Source organism: Thalassophryne amazonica, chromosome 2 (genome assembly GCF_902500255.1).
Source record: "Thalassophryne amazonica chromosome 2, fThaAma1.1, whole genome shotgun sequence".
Taxonomy (NCBI): domain Eukaryota; kingdom Metazoa; phylum Chordata; class Actinopteri; order Batrachoidiformes; family Batrachoididae; genus Thalassophryne; species Thalassophryne amazonica.
Genome location: NC_047104.1, coordinates 26975227 through 26994994, shown reverse-complemented (window position 1 = coordinate 26994994; position 19768 = coordinate 26975227). Strand labels below are relative to the sequence as shown.

At 42.5% G+C, this 19768-nt stretch overlaps 1 protein-coding gene across 1 annotated transcript in view; it reads left to right on the top strand.

The window, feature by feature from the left end:
* Nucleotides 1–19768, top strand: part of LOC117523087 (A-kinase anchor protein 13-like) — a 425195-nt gene that overhangs the window by 266843 nt on the left and 138584 nt on the right. Inside the window, exon 11 of the mRNA XM_034184506.1 lies at nucleotides 9198–9301. Within this exon, the coding sequence (XP_034040397.1) occupies nucleotides 9198–9301 (104 nt within the window). The remainder of the gene's footprint in view (nucleotides 1–9197; nucleotides 9302–19768) is intronic.

Below are 19768 nucleotides of genomic sequence, written 5' to 3'. Positions count from 1 at the left end.
GGGCTCGGGGTCTCATCACTGCTTTTTGCAGATGATGTGGTCCTGTTGGCTTCTTCGCCCTGTGACCTCCAACACTCACTGGATCGGTTTCTAGCTTGTGTGAAGCAGCTGGGATGAGGATCAGCACCTCTGAGGCCATGGTTCTCAGCAGGAAACCAATGGATTGCCTACTTTGGATAGGGAATACGACCTTGCCCCAAGTAAAGGAGTTCAAGTATTTCTGGGTCTTTTCACGAGGGGGACGATGGAGCGTGAGATTGGCTGGAGAATCAGCGCAGCAGAGGTGGCATTGCATTCGCTCTGCCGTACTGTTGTGATGAAAAGGGAGCTGACCCAGAAGGTGAAGCTCTCGATCTACTGGTCAGTCTTTGTTCCTACTCTCACCTATGGTCATGAGGATTCTGTCATGACTGAAAGAACTAGATCACGGGTACAAGTGGCCGAAATGAGCTTCCTCGGGAGGGTGGCTTTGTCTCCCTTAGAGACAGGGTGAGAAGTTTGGTCATCCGTGGGGAGCTCAGAGTAGAGTCGCTGCTCCTTCACGTTGAAAGGAGCCAGCTGAGGTGGTTTGGGCATCTGGTAAGGATGCCTCTTGGCTGTCTCCCTAGGGAGGTGTTCCAGGCACGTTCATCTGGGAGAAGACCCCGGGGAAGACCCAGGACTAGGTGGAGAAATTATATCTCCACACTGGCCTGGGAACGCCTCAGGATCACCCAGTCAGAGGTGGTCAATGTGGCAGGGGAAAGGGAAGTCTGGGGTCCCGTGCTGGAGCTGTTGCCCCTGCGACCCGAACCCGGAAGAGCGGTTGAAGATGAGTGAGTGAGTAAAAAGGACAAGTGAAAGAGTGATTGAATGGGACTGTGGGTGACCGCACGGATGGAAAGGGAAGAGCACAGTGCTCTGGTCTTGTTTGTTGGCCATGAAGACATTTGGAGATTGGGCAGTCTGCAGCGCCTTTTATGGCCTTCTGACAACAGTCTCTGTCGTCTACATACAATCTGGATGCGAACTGACAGGTGTGGACGAGGCAGTCTGTCTGCGCTCCGACACAGCTAGCCATGCCCCTTTTGCTCCCGACTGCGTTGGGTTATGACAATATTTGCCGTGTCGGGCATGGTTCCAGAAAATTCTCGCTATGTGTGACGGGGGCCTTACTTTTACTTATTTTGATGTCTGCCAAGGGCGTAATAAAATCACCTGCGCTTAATTATTTGTATGTCTGTTAGCAGGATTACCTCAAAACTACTGCGTGGATTTTGGTGGAATTTTCACCACAGATGCATATTAGGCCATGGAAGAACCCATTCAGTGATCTTGATTCTGGATCAAGTTTCACTGTATATAGTCTTTGAAGGATTATGTCAAAACTACTTCACAGATTCTCACCAAATTTGCACCATGGATATATATTAAGCCATGGAAGGCTCCATTAAATTTTGGAGGTGAATCAAATCCAGATTCTGGATCAAGATTTCAGTTTATATACACTTTGAAGGATTACGTCAAAACTGCTTCATGGATTCTCACCAAATGTATTCCACAGATAGACATTAGGTCATGGAAGACTCCACTGAATTTTGAAGGTGATCTGGATCCGGATTCTGGATCAAGATTCACTTTATATAGGCTTTTAAGGATTATGTCAAAACTACTTCACAGATTTTGACACAATTTTCAACACAGATACATATTACGCCATGGAAGACTCCATTAAATTTTGGAAGTGATCCGGATTCAAATCTGGATTCTGGATCAAGATTTCATTTTATATATGCTTTGAAGGATTATGTCAAAACTATTTCATGGATTCTCACTAAATTTGCACCAGGGATAGATATTGGGGCATGGAAGACTCCATTCAATTTTGGGGCTGATCTGGATCCGGATTGGCAGATCACAGACATCTCTGATTGCTCTTGGAATTTAAGTCCTTATGTTAACTTACAACCCCAATTCCAATGAAGGTGGGATGTTGTGTAAAATGTAAATAAAAACAGAATACAATGATTTGCAAATCCTCTTCAACCTATTTTCAATTGAATCCACCACAAAGACAAGATATTTAAAGTTCAAACTGATGAACTTTGTTTTGTGCAAATATTTACTCATTTTGAAATGGATGCCTGCATCACGTTTCAAAAAAGCTGGGACAGTGGTATGTTTACCACTGTGTTACATCACCTTTCCTTCTAACAACACTCAGTAAGTGTTTGGGAACTGAGGACAGTAATTGTTGAACCTTTGTAGGTGGAATTCTTTCCCATTCTTGCTTGATGTACGACTTCAGTTGTTCAACAGTCTGGGGTCTCCGTTGTCGTATTATGCGCTTCATAATGCGCCACACATTTTCATTAGGCAACAGGTCTGGACTGCAGGCAGGCCAGTCTAGTACCCGCACTCGTTTACGACAAAGCCACGCTGTTGTATCATGTGCAGAATGTGGCTTGTCATTGTCTTGCTGAAATAAGCAGGGACGTCCCTGGAAAAGACATTGCTTGGATGGCAGCATGTGTTGCTCCAAAACCTGGATGTACCTTTCAGCATTGATGGTGCCATCACAGATGTGTAAGTTGACCATGCCATGGGCATTAACACACCCCCATACCATCACAGATGCTGGTTTTGAACTTTGCTGTGGTAACAGTCTGTATGGTCTTTTCCCTCTTTTGTCCAGAGGACACGGCGTCCTTGATTTCCAAAAACAGTTTGAAATGTGGACTCATCAGACCACAGCATACTTTTCCAATTTGCGTCTGTCTATTTCAAATGAGCTCAGGCCCAAAGAAGGCAGTGGCGTTTCTGGATGTTGTTTCGCTTTGCATGAAAATTCAGTAAGGTATATCTTCTATTATACATTCCAGTTCTAAGGTAGAACTCTACTAGTATACTAAAGTACATCTAAATATCTAAAAAAAAGAAGAGTAGAGACACTTAGGTGCCTGGTCTTGAGAGCCAGGGATGGTAGGTTGAAAAGCTTTTTTTATCCCATGAGAACTCTCCCTACCTGACTAAGCGGCTCAAGAATATAGACAGCATGTATATAAGTGATATTTACACAATCAGGGTAGTAAACATCATATACAAGAAATATAATTACTACATAATATTATAGGAGTAAGCGCCTAAAACCTAAATATTCATACAGGAGAAGATTGTAGTATACGTATACCTAGTCTGTAGACTTGTTGTAAAACTAAATTATTGCTAGTAGACTAATCTATAAATATGGTTATGTTATTATAAAAACAGAAGCTGTGATGTAATATGTTTTAGGTATCTATTTAAAGTTCACCTTGCATGGTAGAGTTTTAACTTGCACTTGTAGATGTAGCGATGAACTGTGTTAACTGACAGTGGTTTTCTGAAGTGTTCCTGAGCCCACGAGGTAAGATCCTTTACACAATAATGTTGGTTTTTAGTGCAGTGCCACTTGGGGGATCGAAGGTCACGGGTATTCTGTGTTGGTTTTCGGCCTTGCCGCTTACATGTAGAAAGTACTCCAGATTCTCTGAATCTTCTGATTATATTATGGACTGTAGATGATAGAATCGCTAAATTTCTTGCAGTTGAACGTTGAGAAACATTGTTCTTAAACTGTTGGACTATTTTTTCATGCAGTTGAAATACAGTTCAACTTTCCTAGTCTTTTGTTGCCCCGTCTCAATTTTTTTGAAATGTGTTGCAGGCATCCATTTCAAAATGAGCAAATATTTGCACAAAAATAAAGTATATCAGTTTGAACACTAAATATCTTGTCTTTTTGGTGTATTCAATTGAATATAGGTTAAAGAGGATTTGCAAATCGTTTTCTGTTTTTATTTACATTTTACACAATGTCCCAAATTCATTGGAATTGGAGTTGTAAGTCCTTGTGCTTACACTGACTCTGTGTCCTTTTTAAAATTTGAGTTCCACAAATAAATCTGCTCTGTGTCATATAGAAAAAAAACAAAACAAAACTGCGACTTATACTCTGAAAATGTGTTTTATATATTTAATAGAGTTGTGATATGATCATATGTTTTGCTGTGGTATAAGCTGCTGGTAACCTTAATAATGCTAATAAAGTTTCTGTGTAGGCTCTCAGTTGTCCAGTTGGTTTCCATAGTAGAAAAGCTTGAATCTTCGACTGGACTGGGTTGCTTGACGCAAGGACATTTCGCTTCAAATCGCAGAAGCTTCCTCAGCTAAAATTCTTGCTCTGGTAGTCTGACTTCTGTCTTGACTCTTGTAGAGAAGAATAAACAGACAGCCACAAAAGCTGGAGTTTTAAACCTAACCAGACCCCTCCTACCGAGAGGCTGACTGCTATAGGCTGGTGACTAAATTAGCACCTATTGTGCTTTAGTAAGCACCCTCCTAATGCCAAGGCAGCTGTCCCTCCTAATGATGGGACGGCAGCCTCCCCTGATAGCTCCCTTGATGACTCTCCTGATGACGTGAATGACTCATTACCATGAACAAAAGACTGAAACTGCTTTGACCTGAGTACCCCATTGTAAACAGGGGACAAAGCGTGTCTAACTTCCTTGTCCTCAAACGTGTGGTTAGTGTCTTTCAGGTGGAGATGAACTGCAGACTGAGGTCCGTTTGCGCCCTCTCTGCGGTGTTGGTTGCTTAGTCTCACCTATGTAGTGTTCATTACAGTTTTCCTGACATCTGATAGAATACACTACATTGCTCTGTTTGTAACTAGGGATCCTGTCCTTAGGGTGAACTAATTTCTCTCTCAAGGTGTTGACCGGTTTAAAGTAAACTGGGATTCTGTGCTGTCTGAAGATCCTCTGTAGTTTTCCCCCCAGTCCTGCTAAATAAGGGAGAGACACTCCTCTTCTTCTTGTCTCTGTCTCCTGTCTATCTGGTCTCTTTGTTTTCTGGGACTTCTACACTTTGTCCAGTGACCAACGTGGGTACCCACATACTGTGAGGGCTTTCCGTACAAGTTGTTGTTCTTTAGCCCTTCCCTCTGCAGTTGTGGGCACCTGTAGGGCTCTGTGTTGAAGACGCAACACAGGCTCTGTGTTGTGGCCAGTCTGTACATGGAGCGAGTGGAGAAGACATCCTTGACGTCTTTCACGGGCATCTCTCCCAGTCACTGGTTCAGATATGTTGATGACACATGAGTTAAAATCAAGCAACAGGAGGTTGAGGACTTTACAGAACACATCAACTCGGTGGATTCCAATATCAAGTTCACACGTGAGGATGCCAGAAACAACCATTTAGCCTTCTTGGACTGTGATGTTACGATTGGAGAGAAGGCAGCTCCAGACAGGGGTTTACAGAAAACCCACTCACACTGACCAATATCTGCTCTTTGGTTCAAACCACCCCCTTGAACACAAGCTCGGGGTGATCAGGACTTTTCAACACAGAACCCTACAGGTGCCCACAACTGCAGAGGGAAGGGCTAAAGAACAACAACTTGTACGGAAAGCCCTCACAGTATGTGGGTACCCACGTTGGTCCCTGGACAAAGTGCAGAAGTCCCAGAAAACAAAGAGACCAGATAGACAGGAGATGGAGACAAGAAGAAGAGTCTCTCTCCCTTATTTAGCAGGACTGGGGGAAAAACTACAGAGGATCTTCAGACAGCACAAAATCCCAGTTTACTTTAAACTGGTTAACACCTTGAGACAGAAATTAGTTCACCCTAAGGACAGGAACCCTAGTTACAAACAGAACAATGTAGTGTATTCTATCAGATGTCAGGAAAACTGTAATGAACACTACATAGGTGAGACTAAGCAACCTTTACACAAAAGGCTATACCAACACCGCAGAGAGGGCGCAAACGGACCTCAGTCTGCAGTTCATCTCCACCTGAAAGACACTAACCACACGTTTGAGGACAAGGAAGTTAAAATCTTAACCAGAGAGAAGAAATGGTTTGAGAGAGGGGTCAAAGAGGCATTCTATGTGAAACAGTTGAAACCCAGCCTTAACCGGGGAGGGGGTATGAGACACGCTTTGTCCCCTGTTTACAATGGGGTACTCAGGTCAAAGCAGTTTCAGTCATTTGTTCATGGTAATGAGTCATTCACGTCATCAGGAGAGTCGTCAAGGGAGCTATCAGGGGAGGCTGCCTTCCCATCATTAGGAGGGACAGCTGCCCTGGCATTAGGAGGGTGCTGACTAGAGCACAATAGGTGCTAATTGGAGCTATTGTTTAGTCACCAGCCTATAGCAGTCAGCCTCTCAGTAGGAGGGGTCTGGTTAGGTTTAAAACTCCAGCTTTTGTGGCTGTCTGTTTATTCTTCTCTACAAGAGTCAAGACAGAAGTCAGACTACCAGAGCAAAAATTTTAGCTGAGGAAGCTTCTGCGATTTGAAGCAAAACGTCCTCGCGTCAAGCAACCCAGTCCGGTCGAAGATTCAAGCTTCTCTACAATGCTAATAAAGCTTTTTCTGGCATTTATCTGGCAGGTTGAGGGATTGAAACTGTTCGGTCGCTTCTCTAACCGGATACTTGAACAGCTGATCAGTGTTTTCCTGCAAGCTTAATGCTAATTAGCAAAATTTTGTTTGAATAGTGATGCTGATGTGTGTGTTTATGTGGAACGGGACTTCTGTGGCTGAACGTCAGAATGCGACTCATTAGTCATTCTGGCTACTTTAGACTTATAGTTTTGTTTTTTGAGACCCAGTTGGACGAAGACGCACTTCAAACAGTGACTCACAGGAAGTCGAACCCTGGTTTATGTGTTGGACCCAAACAATGTGCTTTAATGAGATGATCTTGTCGCCTCTCCCTCTGCTGGCCTGTCCCACCTTTCCCCTGAAGGCTCCTCCCACAGAGCGGCTGAGTTTTCAGTGTCCGTCCAAACATCCGCTGTGGCTGAATGTGATTCCTCCATCACCTGTCAATTAAAAGAACACTTTCTGGGGGTTTTTTTTCTTTCTTCAGCTAATTTTTTTTCTCCTTTTTTGTACTGTTCATGTTACTGTGAACTGTCTCTTGTGGTGGTTTTTCTTCTTCACTTTACACAGAATTCAGACACAGATAAAGATTAACTTCCGTTTTTATGGCAGAAATAATTGCCGACAGTGAATGAGATCACTGTTTTTGTTCTTAGCAGTTGGTTGGAGTAGAGCGGACTGTAATGTTGCCATGGTAACTGTGCTTCCTCTTTTTTAATTTTATTTATTTATTTGAAACACGCAGAATAAAAATAAAGCAGCATCTTGGCTTTGCATTAGAGCGACTAACACTGCTGCACTTTACAATATATAATGTATGTTTTGGCCTCTTTCAATTTCAGATCCGACATTGTTTGTTCTCGACTTCAGATTTTCAGTGATAATTTCTGTTTATTCTGTTCTGATCAACATGAACTCAACTTCTTGCAGCTTAACAGCAGTGACTGCAGAAGGCTTCGTGACATCACTTTAAATATCCTGTCTTCATACCACATAAACCAGATGCTGGACTTTGTAAAGGTTGGGTGGGGATTTGCGAATGAGTACTGTGTGACTAAGGGGGAGGTCTAGGGGCATGCTCCCCTAAAATAAATTTGGAATTTATTTGGAATATTTTACCACAAAATACATGACATAGAAAAGAAACTTTATATCCTGTTTTTTATTCATTTGAAGTTGTATAGTACAATCTTGAATGTGATGCTATGATAGGTGAATAGAATAGAATGAGCTTTATTGTCATTATACAAAATGTACAGTGAGAATGGAGAGAGCTTCTCCTTTTTCAGTGCAAACAGATAAAGTGGGGAAAAAAGTGAGTGTGTGTACCCTCTCCCCACACTCGCCGTTGATGTAGGGAGGACGGGTCAGATCTGTTCCTCCTGAAGTCCATGATAATATCCTTTATTTTTTTGGTGTTCAGTGCCAGGTTGTTGTCTCAACACCAGGTTGTTAGCTTCTGCATCTCCTCTCTGTAGGCTGCCTCATCTCCCTTTGAGATCAGTACTACCACTGTGGAGTCATCGGCAAATTTGACGATATTGTTTCTGTGGGCCAGATTGCAGTCGCAGGTGTAGAGACAGTACAGGACGGGTCACCATGCTCACCGAACAGTAGTCCCCCCCCCCTAAAAATTGGTCCGCCTTACCTTCACTGTGCATGCGTCATTTGGGACTACAGCAGCTCATCTGAGACTGACCCTCTACACCCAAAGCAATCAAAGGGATTAATGTGCTTATTAACCATCAGATGAGAAAGTAAAAACCTCTTAAATCATTCTAAACTCAGTTTTAAGCAGAAACGAGGCCATTTTAAGCAGAAACAAGGCAATAATTGCCTCATTTTGCTAATGGCGCACCGAAATGACCTGGGTGCAGCTGTGCAGTCGTACAAAAGCTTCAAGTATCTGTTGCTGAGATAGATGACTGGAGTGCAGTCTTAAGCAGAAACGAGGTGATAATTGCTGGATTGTTGGTGATGCTCAGAAATGACTCTGCTGTGGTCTGAAATGACGCATGTGCAGTGAAGGCAGGGTGGACCCATTTTTAGGGGGGGACCGTTTGGTCTGCGACACTGGTGCTCAGTATGCGGGTGGAGGAAAGGTGGGGGAAAGTCTCACAGTCTGGTCTGGGGTCTGTTGGTTAGAAAGTCCTTGACTCAGGTACATGTGAGAGGGGCGAGGCCCAAGGTGTCCAGTTTGGTATGTGTTGAATGCCCACCTGTAAGTCACAAAGTGCATCCTGGCGTAGCTCGGCTGCTGTTCCAGCTGAGCAGAGCTGTGCCAGTAACAGAGAACATTTGAAATGTCTGTGACTAAAAAAGTGAACACCTTTGCTACAACTTGCTGAATCATGGTCTGGTACAAATATATCTAGCTGCAGTTCAGTCCCAGCATTTGGCAGGGATTTTTATGTTTTTGGTCTGTGAAAAGGGGGGGTGCTCCCCTTGATCTGTCCCTGATGTAAACTAGGCTTGTGCAGCCTTGCTCCACCAGATTATTCAAAGTTTTCTCACTGAAGTTGCTGCGTTGTAGTGACGTGCACAGAAACTGGTTATAACGGAGGTGTCTTGTTTTCCATTTTAGCAGTTGAATGCTGTCACTGAAAAACCCATAAATCATCAGAAATGTGCTTTTGATGAGCTTTTGTACCAGGCTCAGCTGTGCTCACTATACTGTAATACTGTACTTTGCTCACCAGTCATGTTTATCTGTGAAGCTTATCTTTCTCCTTGGTAAGGTGTTTTGATGGTAGTGTTTTTTTTTTCTTCTTCTTTCAGGATTCTCATCGGCTTTGGCCATCACCACCACACACAGAGATTCCAGCAGTGATGTGGAAACCCTGCTGAGCGCTGAACCAGGATATGACGGCGTCTTCAAACAGGTCTGGTCCACTGCCGTTTGGAGGTTTAGTTTGTCACTTTCTGATGGGAGATCTGCCAGTTTAACTGTTATTGCCGGCTGGGAAAGTCTATAAAAATTACAGGAGAAACATGCTTGACTTCCTGAAAATAAGACTTTATGAGCTCATAAACAGAGAACTGAAGCCTGGGAATATCAGAAGTGGAAATCTGTCATAATTTCAAGCCTGTTCCTAAAGCTACGCTGACACTTGCATGACTTTGATGCACGCACTTGCACGCACATCGTCATGACGATCCCACCCGTTGTGTTCCCAGCCGGATGCCGTGCTTTGTTCCACCGCCTGTCACGTGCTCTGTGCTGGACACTGCGTATATAAAATAATTATTTCATAGCAGATTAATCATTTTCTCTGCAAGTTGTCTGTTAACGGTTCCTGAATCATAGAGGACCATTCTAGCAGCGCTGTTCGTGCACATGTGTGCACTGAATGAGCTGGAGAAAGCATTTGGAGCCTCTAAAAAGGTAATTATTTGTCATGTTTACATTGTCATGGCTTGGTAAAACAGTTGCATGTTCTTTCCTTCTTGTCTGCAGCTGTAAAAGTATGTTTGTGGTAGATTTAACATCTTGTTGTAATCCTTCAGAGGAGCTGCGTTCTGATGTGATCTGCTGACGCAGCCACTCGCTCTGTTCACTTCTTCTTTACTCCACTTGATGAGCTGCACATCATGTTGGTGAGCACATCACGTCACGTTGCACGGCATTTATCCATGGAGGATTTTTTTTTTGAACATTTCAAAATTCTCTTTGCGCAATTGCACACGCCGGCGCCCCTCCCATGTTCAGTCTACACCCGCTAAAGACGAGTTTACTCTCCTGCACGACACAGTCGTGCAAGTGTGTGAATCAAAGTCATGCAAATGTCAGTGGGCCTTAAAGCCCCTTTCACACTGGGCCCACTTCAAGTTGCGTCGTGCGGTGTCATGAGGATGCCACGTGGATGCAACCTAGTGTCGAGATGATGTAGCTCAATGCCACAACACCGTGACGGATGCAAAGGATGAAGCGAATTGGACGCCAAAAATTAAACATGTTTAATTTTTTTCTGCGTCAAGCACAGGACGCAGAAAGGAAGTTGTTTCAATGCAACTCAGGGCAAAGTGACTGTACTCAACATGACTGGAAGCCACACCCTCACAATACCACATTACCCGACGCCAATTTATGATTCCTGCTGTGTTCCATTGTTCCCGAAGTATAAATCACACAGGATTGTTTTGATACCATATACGCAATGCAGTAAAACTACACCCTCAAAGAGCACAGGAAAAAAAATGCTCAGCCTGGCTGCAGGCAGTTCCTTGTTCTCCCCTCAAACTCCGTTATAATTGTGTTAAATAAAGGACAAAAAAAGAACATAAGTCCTTCTCACAGACTGATTGATTGGCAGAGACAGGACATGCCCACATCAAGTATAACTCCAGACATCTCCACATCTACTCATGGACAGTTCGTTCGCGGTCAAAGGAAGAAAGATAAACTATAACAGAAAACAGAGCGCAGACCTGCAGCCCTACACAAAAACAAATATAAACTAGAAGGGAAGTCAGACTCTCTCACTTTCTGAGAGAGAGAGAGAGACCGACCTGCTGTTTCTTTTGTGTTTATGGATTTCTGAGTTGAGGTTCGATGCCCTGTTCTGATCACACACAGGTGCTGTGGGCTGTATGATCATGTGATTCTGTTCTCAGCTGATTCCTCTGGATGCACGCACTCAGTTTTTGGTTGTGTACAGGAGCACAGTGTTGCACAGACTTGCATGCTTTAACGCTGTGCTACACAGACCTGCTTAAAACTGCGTTGAGCGCTCTATGCTTTCTTACGCCGAAGAAAATTAAACATGTTTAATTTCTTCCGTCCTATGTGCGTAGCCAGAAAAAACGTGATGTAGAGCAGCTAAAAGTGGGTGTAGAGCTGCTCATTGCAGCGTAGACGACACGCTGCAATGAGCAGCTCTACGAATACGCCAATGTGAAAGGGGCTTGAGCTGTTGCGCATCATGTAGCCTCTGAAATTAGCATAACTAAACCTGATTGTTCTCACTGGACCTTTGGGGAAAGTGGTTGAAAAAGTTTCACAGTTTCCAGATTTCCCTGTTTTTTTCCCAAATAAAAATGATAAATGCCAATAAAAATGTCTCATTTACGACTCTGCATCCAGAAAGTATTCACAGTGCTTCACTGTTTACACATTTTATGTTACAGTCTCATTCCAAAATGGGTGACACTCATTTTTCCCCTCAAAATTTGACACACAATATACCATAATGACCATGTGAAGAAAAGTTTTTTTTGGGGGGGGGGGTTCCCTGTTCAAACCCACCCCTGCCACTTTTCACTACGTAATGTGGAGTTACGTTAGCAAGGGTATCCGGCATAAAACATGTTAATTCAATATGCAGATCCACCTCAGATTTGCTGTGGTGACCCTGAGTGAAAACAAGGGAGCAGCTGAAAGGAACTTACTTTTATTAAAAATTAAAAAGTAAGAAATCACATGTACGTAAGTATTCACAGCTTTTGCCATGAAGCTCATAATTGAGCTGAGATGCATCCTGTTTCCACTGATCATCCTTGAGATGTTTCTACAGCTTAATTGTAGTCCACCTGGGGTAAATTCACTTGACTGGACGTGATTTGGACACTCCTGTCAACATATAAGGTCCCACAGTTGATGGTGCATGTCAGAGCAAAAACCAAGCTTGTAGCATCATATTCAAGAAGATGTGAGGCTGTTATTGCTGCTGAAGGTGCATCAACAAAGTATTCAGCAAAGGGTGTGAATACTTATGGGCGTATGATTTCTTAGGCCTTTATTTTTTAAATAAACTTGCAAAAATTAAAAAAAAAAATTTTCATGTTGTCAGTATGGGGTGTTGTGAGTATAATTTTGAGGGGAAAAAAATGTATTTACTCCATTTTGGAATAAGGCTGTAACATAAAATGTGGAAAAACCAAAGCGCTATGAATACTTTCCGAATGCAACGTACAGTTAGACTACATCAGTAGGTCAGGGGCTTACAAAGAGAACTAATGAATAGCTGAGCCCCCCCACGGCACACACATACACAATTTCAACATCTTCGTGTGTTTCTTTTTATTCTTTTACACATCTTAAACACATTTTAAAAGTATTTGTGCCTTTTTAAGGAACTGTCTATGCATTAACACATTTTACAGCCTTTGTAAATATGTTTTTAACGAACTTTCTATTGTTTCACACATTTTACACCCTTTTCAAACATTTTAAATGTGTTTTTAAATAACTTTCTGTTCTTTTGTCTTTTAAAGAACGTTCTGTTCCTTTGTCTTTTTTAATATAATTTTTTTAAGCATTTAAACATCTGTGTGTTTTTAAATGTCTTTGGCATAACTAACACATTTTAACATAAATAATATTAATTCAACTTCAGCTATGGGTATTCATAGGATATTATCGATATCAATGCCATTATCGATTCCTCTTATCGATCCGATTCCTTATTGATTCCCTTATCAATACCAACTGTGAATTTTCTTTGTACTAAAAGTAGAATTTACAGGTTTTTCTATGTCAATAACATTTTATTGAGTCTTAAAGTAGATAAATATGAAATTGGTCACTGGATCCTTGATCTCTGGACATAAATAAAAATAAACAAATCTGTAGTTTTTCTCAAAAGCATTTACTTTCAGACATTAACGGCATGAATGTCACTCCATACCTCTGAGCTGAGCTCTTGCAGACGGCTACACTGCAAGTCTACATCAATGTAAAAACCCTTTTCACACTCTCACTCTCTTGCGGGTCTGGCGTGCGAGGTCAAAGAGCAAGAGGTGTAAACCACAGTCTCGAGGCATCATGACTGACAAGCGACTGACAAGAGACTTTGATTAGTTTTACTGTTGGAGTGTTGATTTCTTGAAAGATTTTCTTGTGAAAACACAGTACTGGTGTCCAAGGAAGAAAAACTGAAGCTTATGCTGCACACGAACTGAAAAGTCAGGTTTTTGCCCTACTCAACCCACTGCTGGTCCAGTGTCAGCTGATCACTGTTTTGCTTTGCCTATAGACCTCTATAAATCTTGTGCACTACGTTCGTATTTCCGAGAGTGTTAAATAAATTATTTGTGTTATTTATTAGGCTTATAGGCACATGTGCCTGTGATTTGGATCAATGAATAATGAACACAGGTGGGATAAAATGCACTGATTTGTATCACAACAGAGGAAGGCGACAGATTACGCTGCCCTTTTAAAAGATGTCAATGGCAAATCATTCCTCGACCCAATATCCAACTGACTCCGGCTGGCTGGATGATAAGAGCGGCATGACTTGATGGCACTGCTGCACATTTAACCCACTCACTGCTGCGCCATTCACCGGGTCAACGTGACCCGCTGGATGCCGCACTGTGCGCTGCTGGATGCTATGTGAAATAAAATAATTATTTTGTAGCAGATTAATCATTTGCTCTTAGAGATTGGCTGATAAAACTATCTCTAATTGCTCCGGAAGCAGAGAGAAATTTTTTTCAGCAGCTTTTCTTGTGTGCTTCATGGGGTGGAGAAAGCTTTTGGGATAATCTCAAAGGTAATTATTTATAATATTTATATTGTAATGGCTTGGCAAAACAGCTGCATTTTCACTCCTTCTTATAAGCATCTGTAAAATTATGTTTATTATGGATTTAGACAGTTATTTGACTGACGTGGTCGCTGATGGACCGAGCATCTGTCTCTCAACCTTTGAACCAACCTGGTCGTGCATGCACATTCCCAGAGTGTGAAAAGCTTTATTCATAAAGAACGCAGGATGTCTCATTTTGGGAGGAAAAAATACGTTTTAGTGTGTTGTAGTTTGTTGTTTGTGTTACAGTGTTTCGAAAGAGGTGTTATTTGATTTAAAACAGTGATTTACTTTGAAGTTATTAATTCCGGACAGACTCTAACTTGACTCGGCAGAGTGGTGCAGTATTTGGAGCTGTTCAAATGGAACAGAGGACTATTCTCATTTCTTGCCTGCAACAAGACAAGAGTCCCAGTTAAGCCCTGTTTACACATAGACGGTAAGAGCTCCCGGAAGCGTCCCGGAAGAGTTTTTGGCCGTCTTAAGGATCAAACGCCATTGTCAACGCCGGCACTAGGGAGCGTGGCCTAGTTCTGGCTTTACCGGGAATCGACGAAAAAGTTATTCAACATAATTCCGGGAGCGCTCCCGGAGAATTCACGTGACGGAGACAGCGCGAACAACGGCGTTTGATACTTTTTAATCGCCGTGTCATCCTGCTCCTTCCTGTAGTGCCGCAGTTTACACCGCCGTAATTGGCGGCCGGCGTTGTATCCCTAACCAACGGCGTGTAAAATGGCGATAGAGCCCACATCGGCGTCCTCAAAGGCGTTTTAACCGGCGACAGAGGCAGACAAAACAGCGGCGCTAGCGGACAGTACGTCGTTCTAAACGCCACCTCCCAGTTAACGGCATTCCAAATGGCCGATAGGCGGCGGTCAATATAAAAACGATAGCGCGCTGCATGCAGGCCTCTCACTCGCGGCCAGCTCTAGATATTTTTGCAGAAGAGCTCCAGGATGCCTCCTAAAAAAAAATTGGCTGTGGCAAGGACTTACCAAGAGGTCTGGTTCAGAAGCAGAGGAGAGCCCTGTAGTGGAGACGAGCAACACGTTGAGGAGGGGAAAAGGAAAGGAGAATAAAAGGCTGCGAGATGAGCTCCCTCCCCCTGCAGTGACAGCTGCTTCAGCCTATTATACTCTTGGGGCGGTGCCTATATGCAAAAGTTCCTGGAGTAACGCAGGATTTGCCTGGATAAATCCAGCGGTACACAGGGCATTATCGGCGGCGGCAGAACACCGCCGTTCTCATGCGCGTCTTAACCTGTGATTGTAAAGGATAGAACTGGGTATTAACCCCCGTTGCCTGACGTGTGCCGGATGCTACGGCATCAAAATGCCGCTTTATTCGACGGATTTAGCAGCGTTTTATCCGCGCATTTGCGGCTAGTACGACGCTCAAAACGGCGGCGAAATGCTCTGCCCCTTTCCACCGTGAAAACAGCCGGAACGACCGCGAACTTCGGTCTACGTACTGCCCGCCGACAAAATCGTCTATGTGTAACCTGGGCTTTAGTGACTTTAATCCGCACAAAAGTGACTCACGATTGACATCTTTAAATGGCTTTGAGAGGAGTTAAGAAGTGGACTTGCTGCTTCTGAAAAGCAGCAAAGCAACACACCAACGAAGCAGTGGGTCGGGGCTCTGTTTCGTTTCTTCAAGCACCAAGAACAGTCGCTGCAGAAGCGGTTGAATGCAGACCTGCTGCAGGGTCTGTAATCAACATAAAGAAATGATCATTTTCCCGATAAAACACGCTCAAAAACAATGGCCGCTCTGGAGGACCGATAAGGGAATCGTTAAGCAAAAAGGCTATTGATGTTGGTGGATCGAATCATTTCTTAACGATTCTCAAAAAGACCCGGTTCTCAATAACCACCTCTTGCGCACCCCCGAAGAACTCTGACCCCACCAAGTGGGGCACGCATCACAGTTTGAAAACCACTGGTCTAGGTAATTGACACACGACATATTGTTTTTGTGCCATAAAACAGACTTTTTTTTTCAGTCTTAAAGCCTCACAAGATTCATCGCCGACAGCAACTACATTTGTGTTTGTTGTTGGAGATTTCCTTAACATTTGGTTGCTTGTCACACAGGGAACAGTTGGCGCTGTCATTGAATCATCTATAAAATCAGATGTAGATTCAGGCCTAATACTGTTCTATGTTTTTGGACCATGTTCTAATCATAATTTCAGGGATGATTGAGAAGTTTTGAGCCTGACTCAGGGCGTGGGTCTTAGTCTTTTGTATTCTGAGAAACCAAAATTTCTCAGCATTGTACCCAGTGAGTCAAAACTTCACATATTCTCATGAAATTCTGCTGTTTCAATCACCCTTTGTTGTACTAAGATGCACATTTACACGTCATTGTAGTTAAGCATGAGTGTAACAGTTGTCCTCTGCGGCATCATTGAAAGGCAGTTGTATACTACATGATACTACATTATGGATGCTACTTTTGCCAAGATTGTAGTGAACCGCATGCCGTGTTGCATCTGTTTCAGTCATGCGTGTTGCTGAGTGAGGCTGCAGTGCAGCAGTTCAAATATGTTAAGAAATTCTGATGTGATTGCCGCTGTCTTTCCCATATGACATCATAATACCTTTTGCATTGCATACATATTACAGGCAAAGAGGCACACATGCAGGCACATGGTACAGACATAAAGACACACCCACCCCTGCGAAAGTTCACCAGACACCAAACAACAGCAACTGAAATAAAGAAAGAAAAAGAAAAACCCTGTGTGTTTCAAAAGCACCAGAAACCCACAGTAGGAAAAATTAGAATGTGCACACAATGTAATTAATTCACACAATTTGAATAATTAGTGCACAAAGGCAAATAAATAATTTTGCCAGCACACATAGCCATTTATCCCATCATCTGTCTGCATGCATCTGTGTGAGCAAACAAAATCAATGCTGTGGTCAGTAAATGTATTTTATGTCTGTTACTTTGAGTTTCGCACTCACATGGCCACAGTGCACAAACCAATGAAATGTGGGAAATAATTAATCAGATTGTGCAATGAAATTGTGTCCTGTGTGTTCTAGCGCTCGGGGGTCTGCGTGGTTCACAGGTGACTGCAGCCTGGACTGTTTCTTTTGATCTGTGGTTTGATATTTAACTGCTTTAAAAAAACAAAACTCCACTACCATCTCTCCTAAAGACAGGTGTTTAATTTACCAACACAATGAGTGAATATTTTTATCAGTTGACACCCCCCAATTTAGGATGTTTGCAAACATGCACAGTCTAAAAATCCACCATATGCGATTTTAACGGCGCTGTGAAGTGATAAATTTGATGACTGCGTCGGGGAGACCAGGTTAATTTACATTAAAGCTACTTGTGTTGTTTTCAGACATGACAGCATGCAGTGAAATTCATCTCATGAAGTCTGAAAGAGACTTAAAACGTGATGAATAAAAGGTTAATCTGTTTTAAAGATTAAAAATGGTTGAAGTCAGTCATGCTATTAAGCTTTTCTGAACTTTACTTGAAATGCTCACTCAGTGTGAAACTCAGCCATTCCTTCATCTGAGCTCTGTAGTACAGACACATGGCTTCAGTCACGTGCATGTTCTCCCAGAAGTCTTCATGGCAACGGTATGAAGCAGATCTTTGATTCCCAGCTCACAAACAGAAGGAGCTCTATGTTCAGATCTCAGGCTGCAGCTGGCAGCACAATGGGTCCAGTTAAACCTCACACCTACAAATTAATTCTAAATACACTCCCTGAGACCTGTGTGTGTGGGGGTGGGGGGCACTTTCCCAGCACATGTAACTTTCATTTTCAAATGGTACTTCTTGTTTTTGCAGTATTATTTCCTGGTGACAGTACTCAAAAAGAACACGGGATACACAACTGAGCATTAAAAAATGGTCCTCAAAGCCAAAGGCAGTATTAGATTACTAACTTAACAAGAATTCTTTTCTTAAAAAAACATGATATACAAGATAATCTGCCTGTCATCCACAGCAGTGTGCAAACCAGGAGGTGCTGTAAAAGCTTCTGTCTAATTCATACATTGTAGTCAATGTAAATTTAAGCATTTATTAATGAGTGTTTATACTGAATGACACAGTATTCAGCTTTTCAGCTTTCTCTGATTAAGGCGTAACTAGATTTTCTGTCATTTAAAATCTGGCTTAAATATTACAGTTCATCACCAGGACAAAGGTTGACCCTTTTTAAATTTAATTCCAGCATGTTGTGTTTTGAGATGACTGAAGCAATTCTTGTTAATTTTGTCATGTTGTGTTTTGAGATGACTTAAGACCCTATCACACATAGGCCATTTGAGGCAGAATGGCGTCTGAATGACACATCCGGCCACTGTCGGGTAGTGTTGAGGTGTGGTCTGAAGATAGATGGACAGCAGTCTCAGCACAGGCGAGTTTTGCACAGTTCAAAACACTCTTGGTACCGTCGAGATGGGACACCCATCTGACAGGTGTGCAGTTTGTGTGCCATCTGATCGCAATCTACATACAGTTGTATGTAAAAGTTTGGGCACCCCTGATGATTTCCGTAATTTTCCTTTAGAAATCATTGGTTGTTTGGATCAGAAATTTCAGTTAAATACAACCCCAATTCCAATGAAGTTGGGACGTTGTGTAAAATGTAAATAAAAACAGAATACAATGATTTGCAAATCTTCTTCAACCTATATTCAATTGAATACACCACAAAGACAAGATATTTAGTGTTCAAACCGATAGACTTTGTTGTTTTTGTGCAAATATTTGCTCGTTTCGAAATGGATGCCTGCAACACGTTTCAAAAAAGCTGGGACAGTGATATGTTTACCACTGTGTTACATCACCTTTCCTTCTAACAACACTCAATAAGCGTTTGGGAACTGAGGACAGTAATTGTTGAAGCTTTGTAGGTGGAATTCTTTCCCATTCTTGCTTGATGTACGACTTCAGTTGTTCAACAGTCCGGGGTCTCTGTTGTCGTATTTTGCGCTTCATAATGCACCACACATTTTCAATGGATGACAGTTCTGGACTGCAGGCAGCCAGTCTAGTACCCGCACTCTTTTACAATGAAGCCACTCTGTTGTAACACGTGCAGAATGTGGCTTGGCATTGTCTTGCTGAAATAAGCAGGGACACGGGCATTCAGTGTTGGTTTTCAGCCTTGTCACTTAACGTGTAGAAAGTTCTCCAGATTCTCTGAATCCTCTGATAATATTATGGACTGTAGATGATGGAATCCCTAAATTCCTTGCAATTCACCGTTAAGATATACTGTTCTTAAACTGTTGGACCATTTTTTTCACACATTTGTTCACAAAGTGGTGATCCTCGCCCCATCTTTGCTTGTGACTGGCTGAACCTTTTGGGGATACTTCCTTTATACCCAATCGTGACACTCACCTGTTTCCAATTAGGTGTTCTTTGAGCATTTTTCAACTTTCCCAGTTTTTTGTTGCCCCGTCCCAAATTTTTTGAAATGGAGTGATATGTTACTAGTTGGCCCATTTGAATAGCCCTCCTGGGTGCTCCAATGAGTACATACTATTGGTCTTCAATGCGCCTTGCACCATTACGTACAGCTATCACTGAAAGCAGATGGAGAGCCTCTGATGACAGTCTCACATGCTCAAATAAAGAGTGTGTAACTATCAGGATTGCTCCACTAGTTTGCATGTGACTGTTACTGGATAACTCTGTTGCTTTCTCGTCGTAAAGCACTTGTTTACCATATCAAAATAACAAAAAGCATAGACTATTTTGCATATATTGTTCAAAATGTGCATTTGTGTTCATTGTTTGAACCTTTTTGTTGTACAGTCT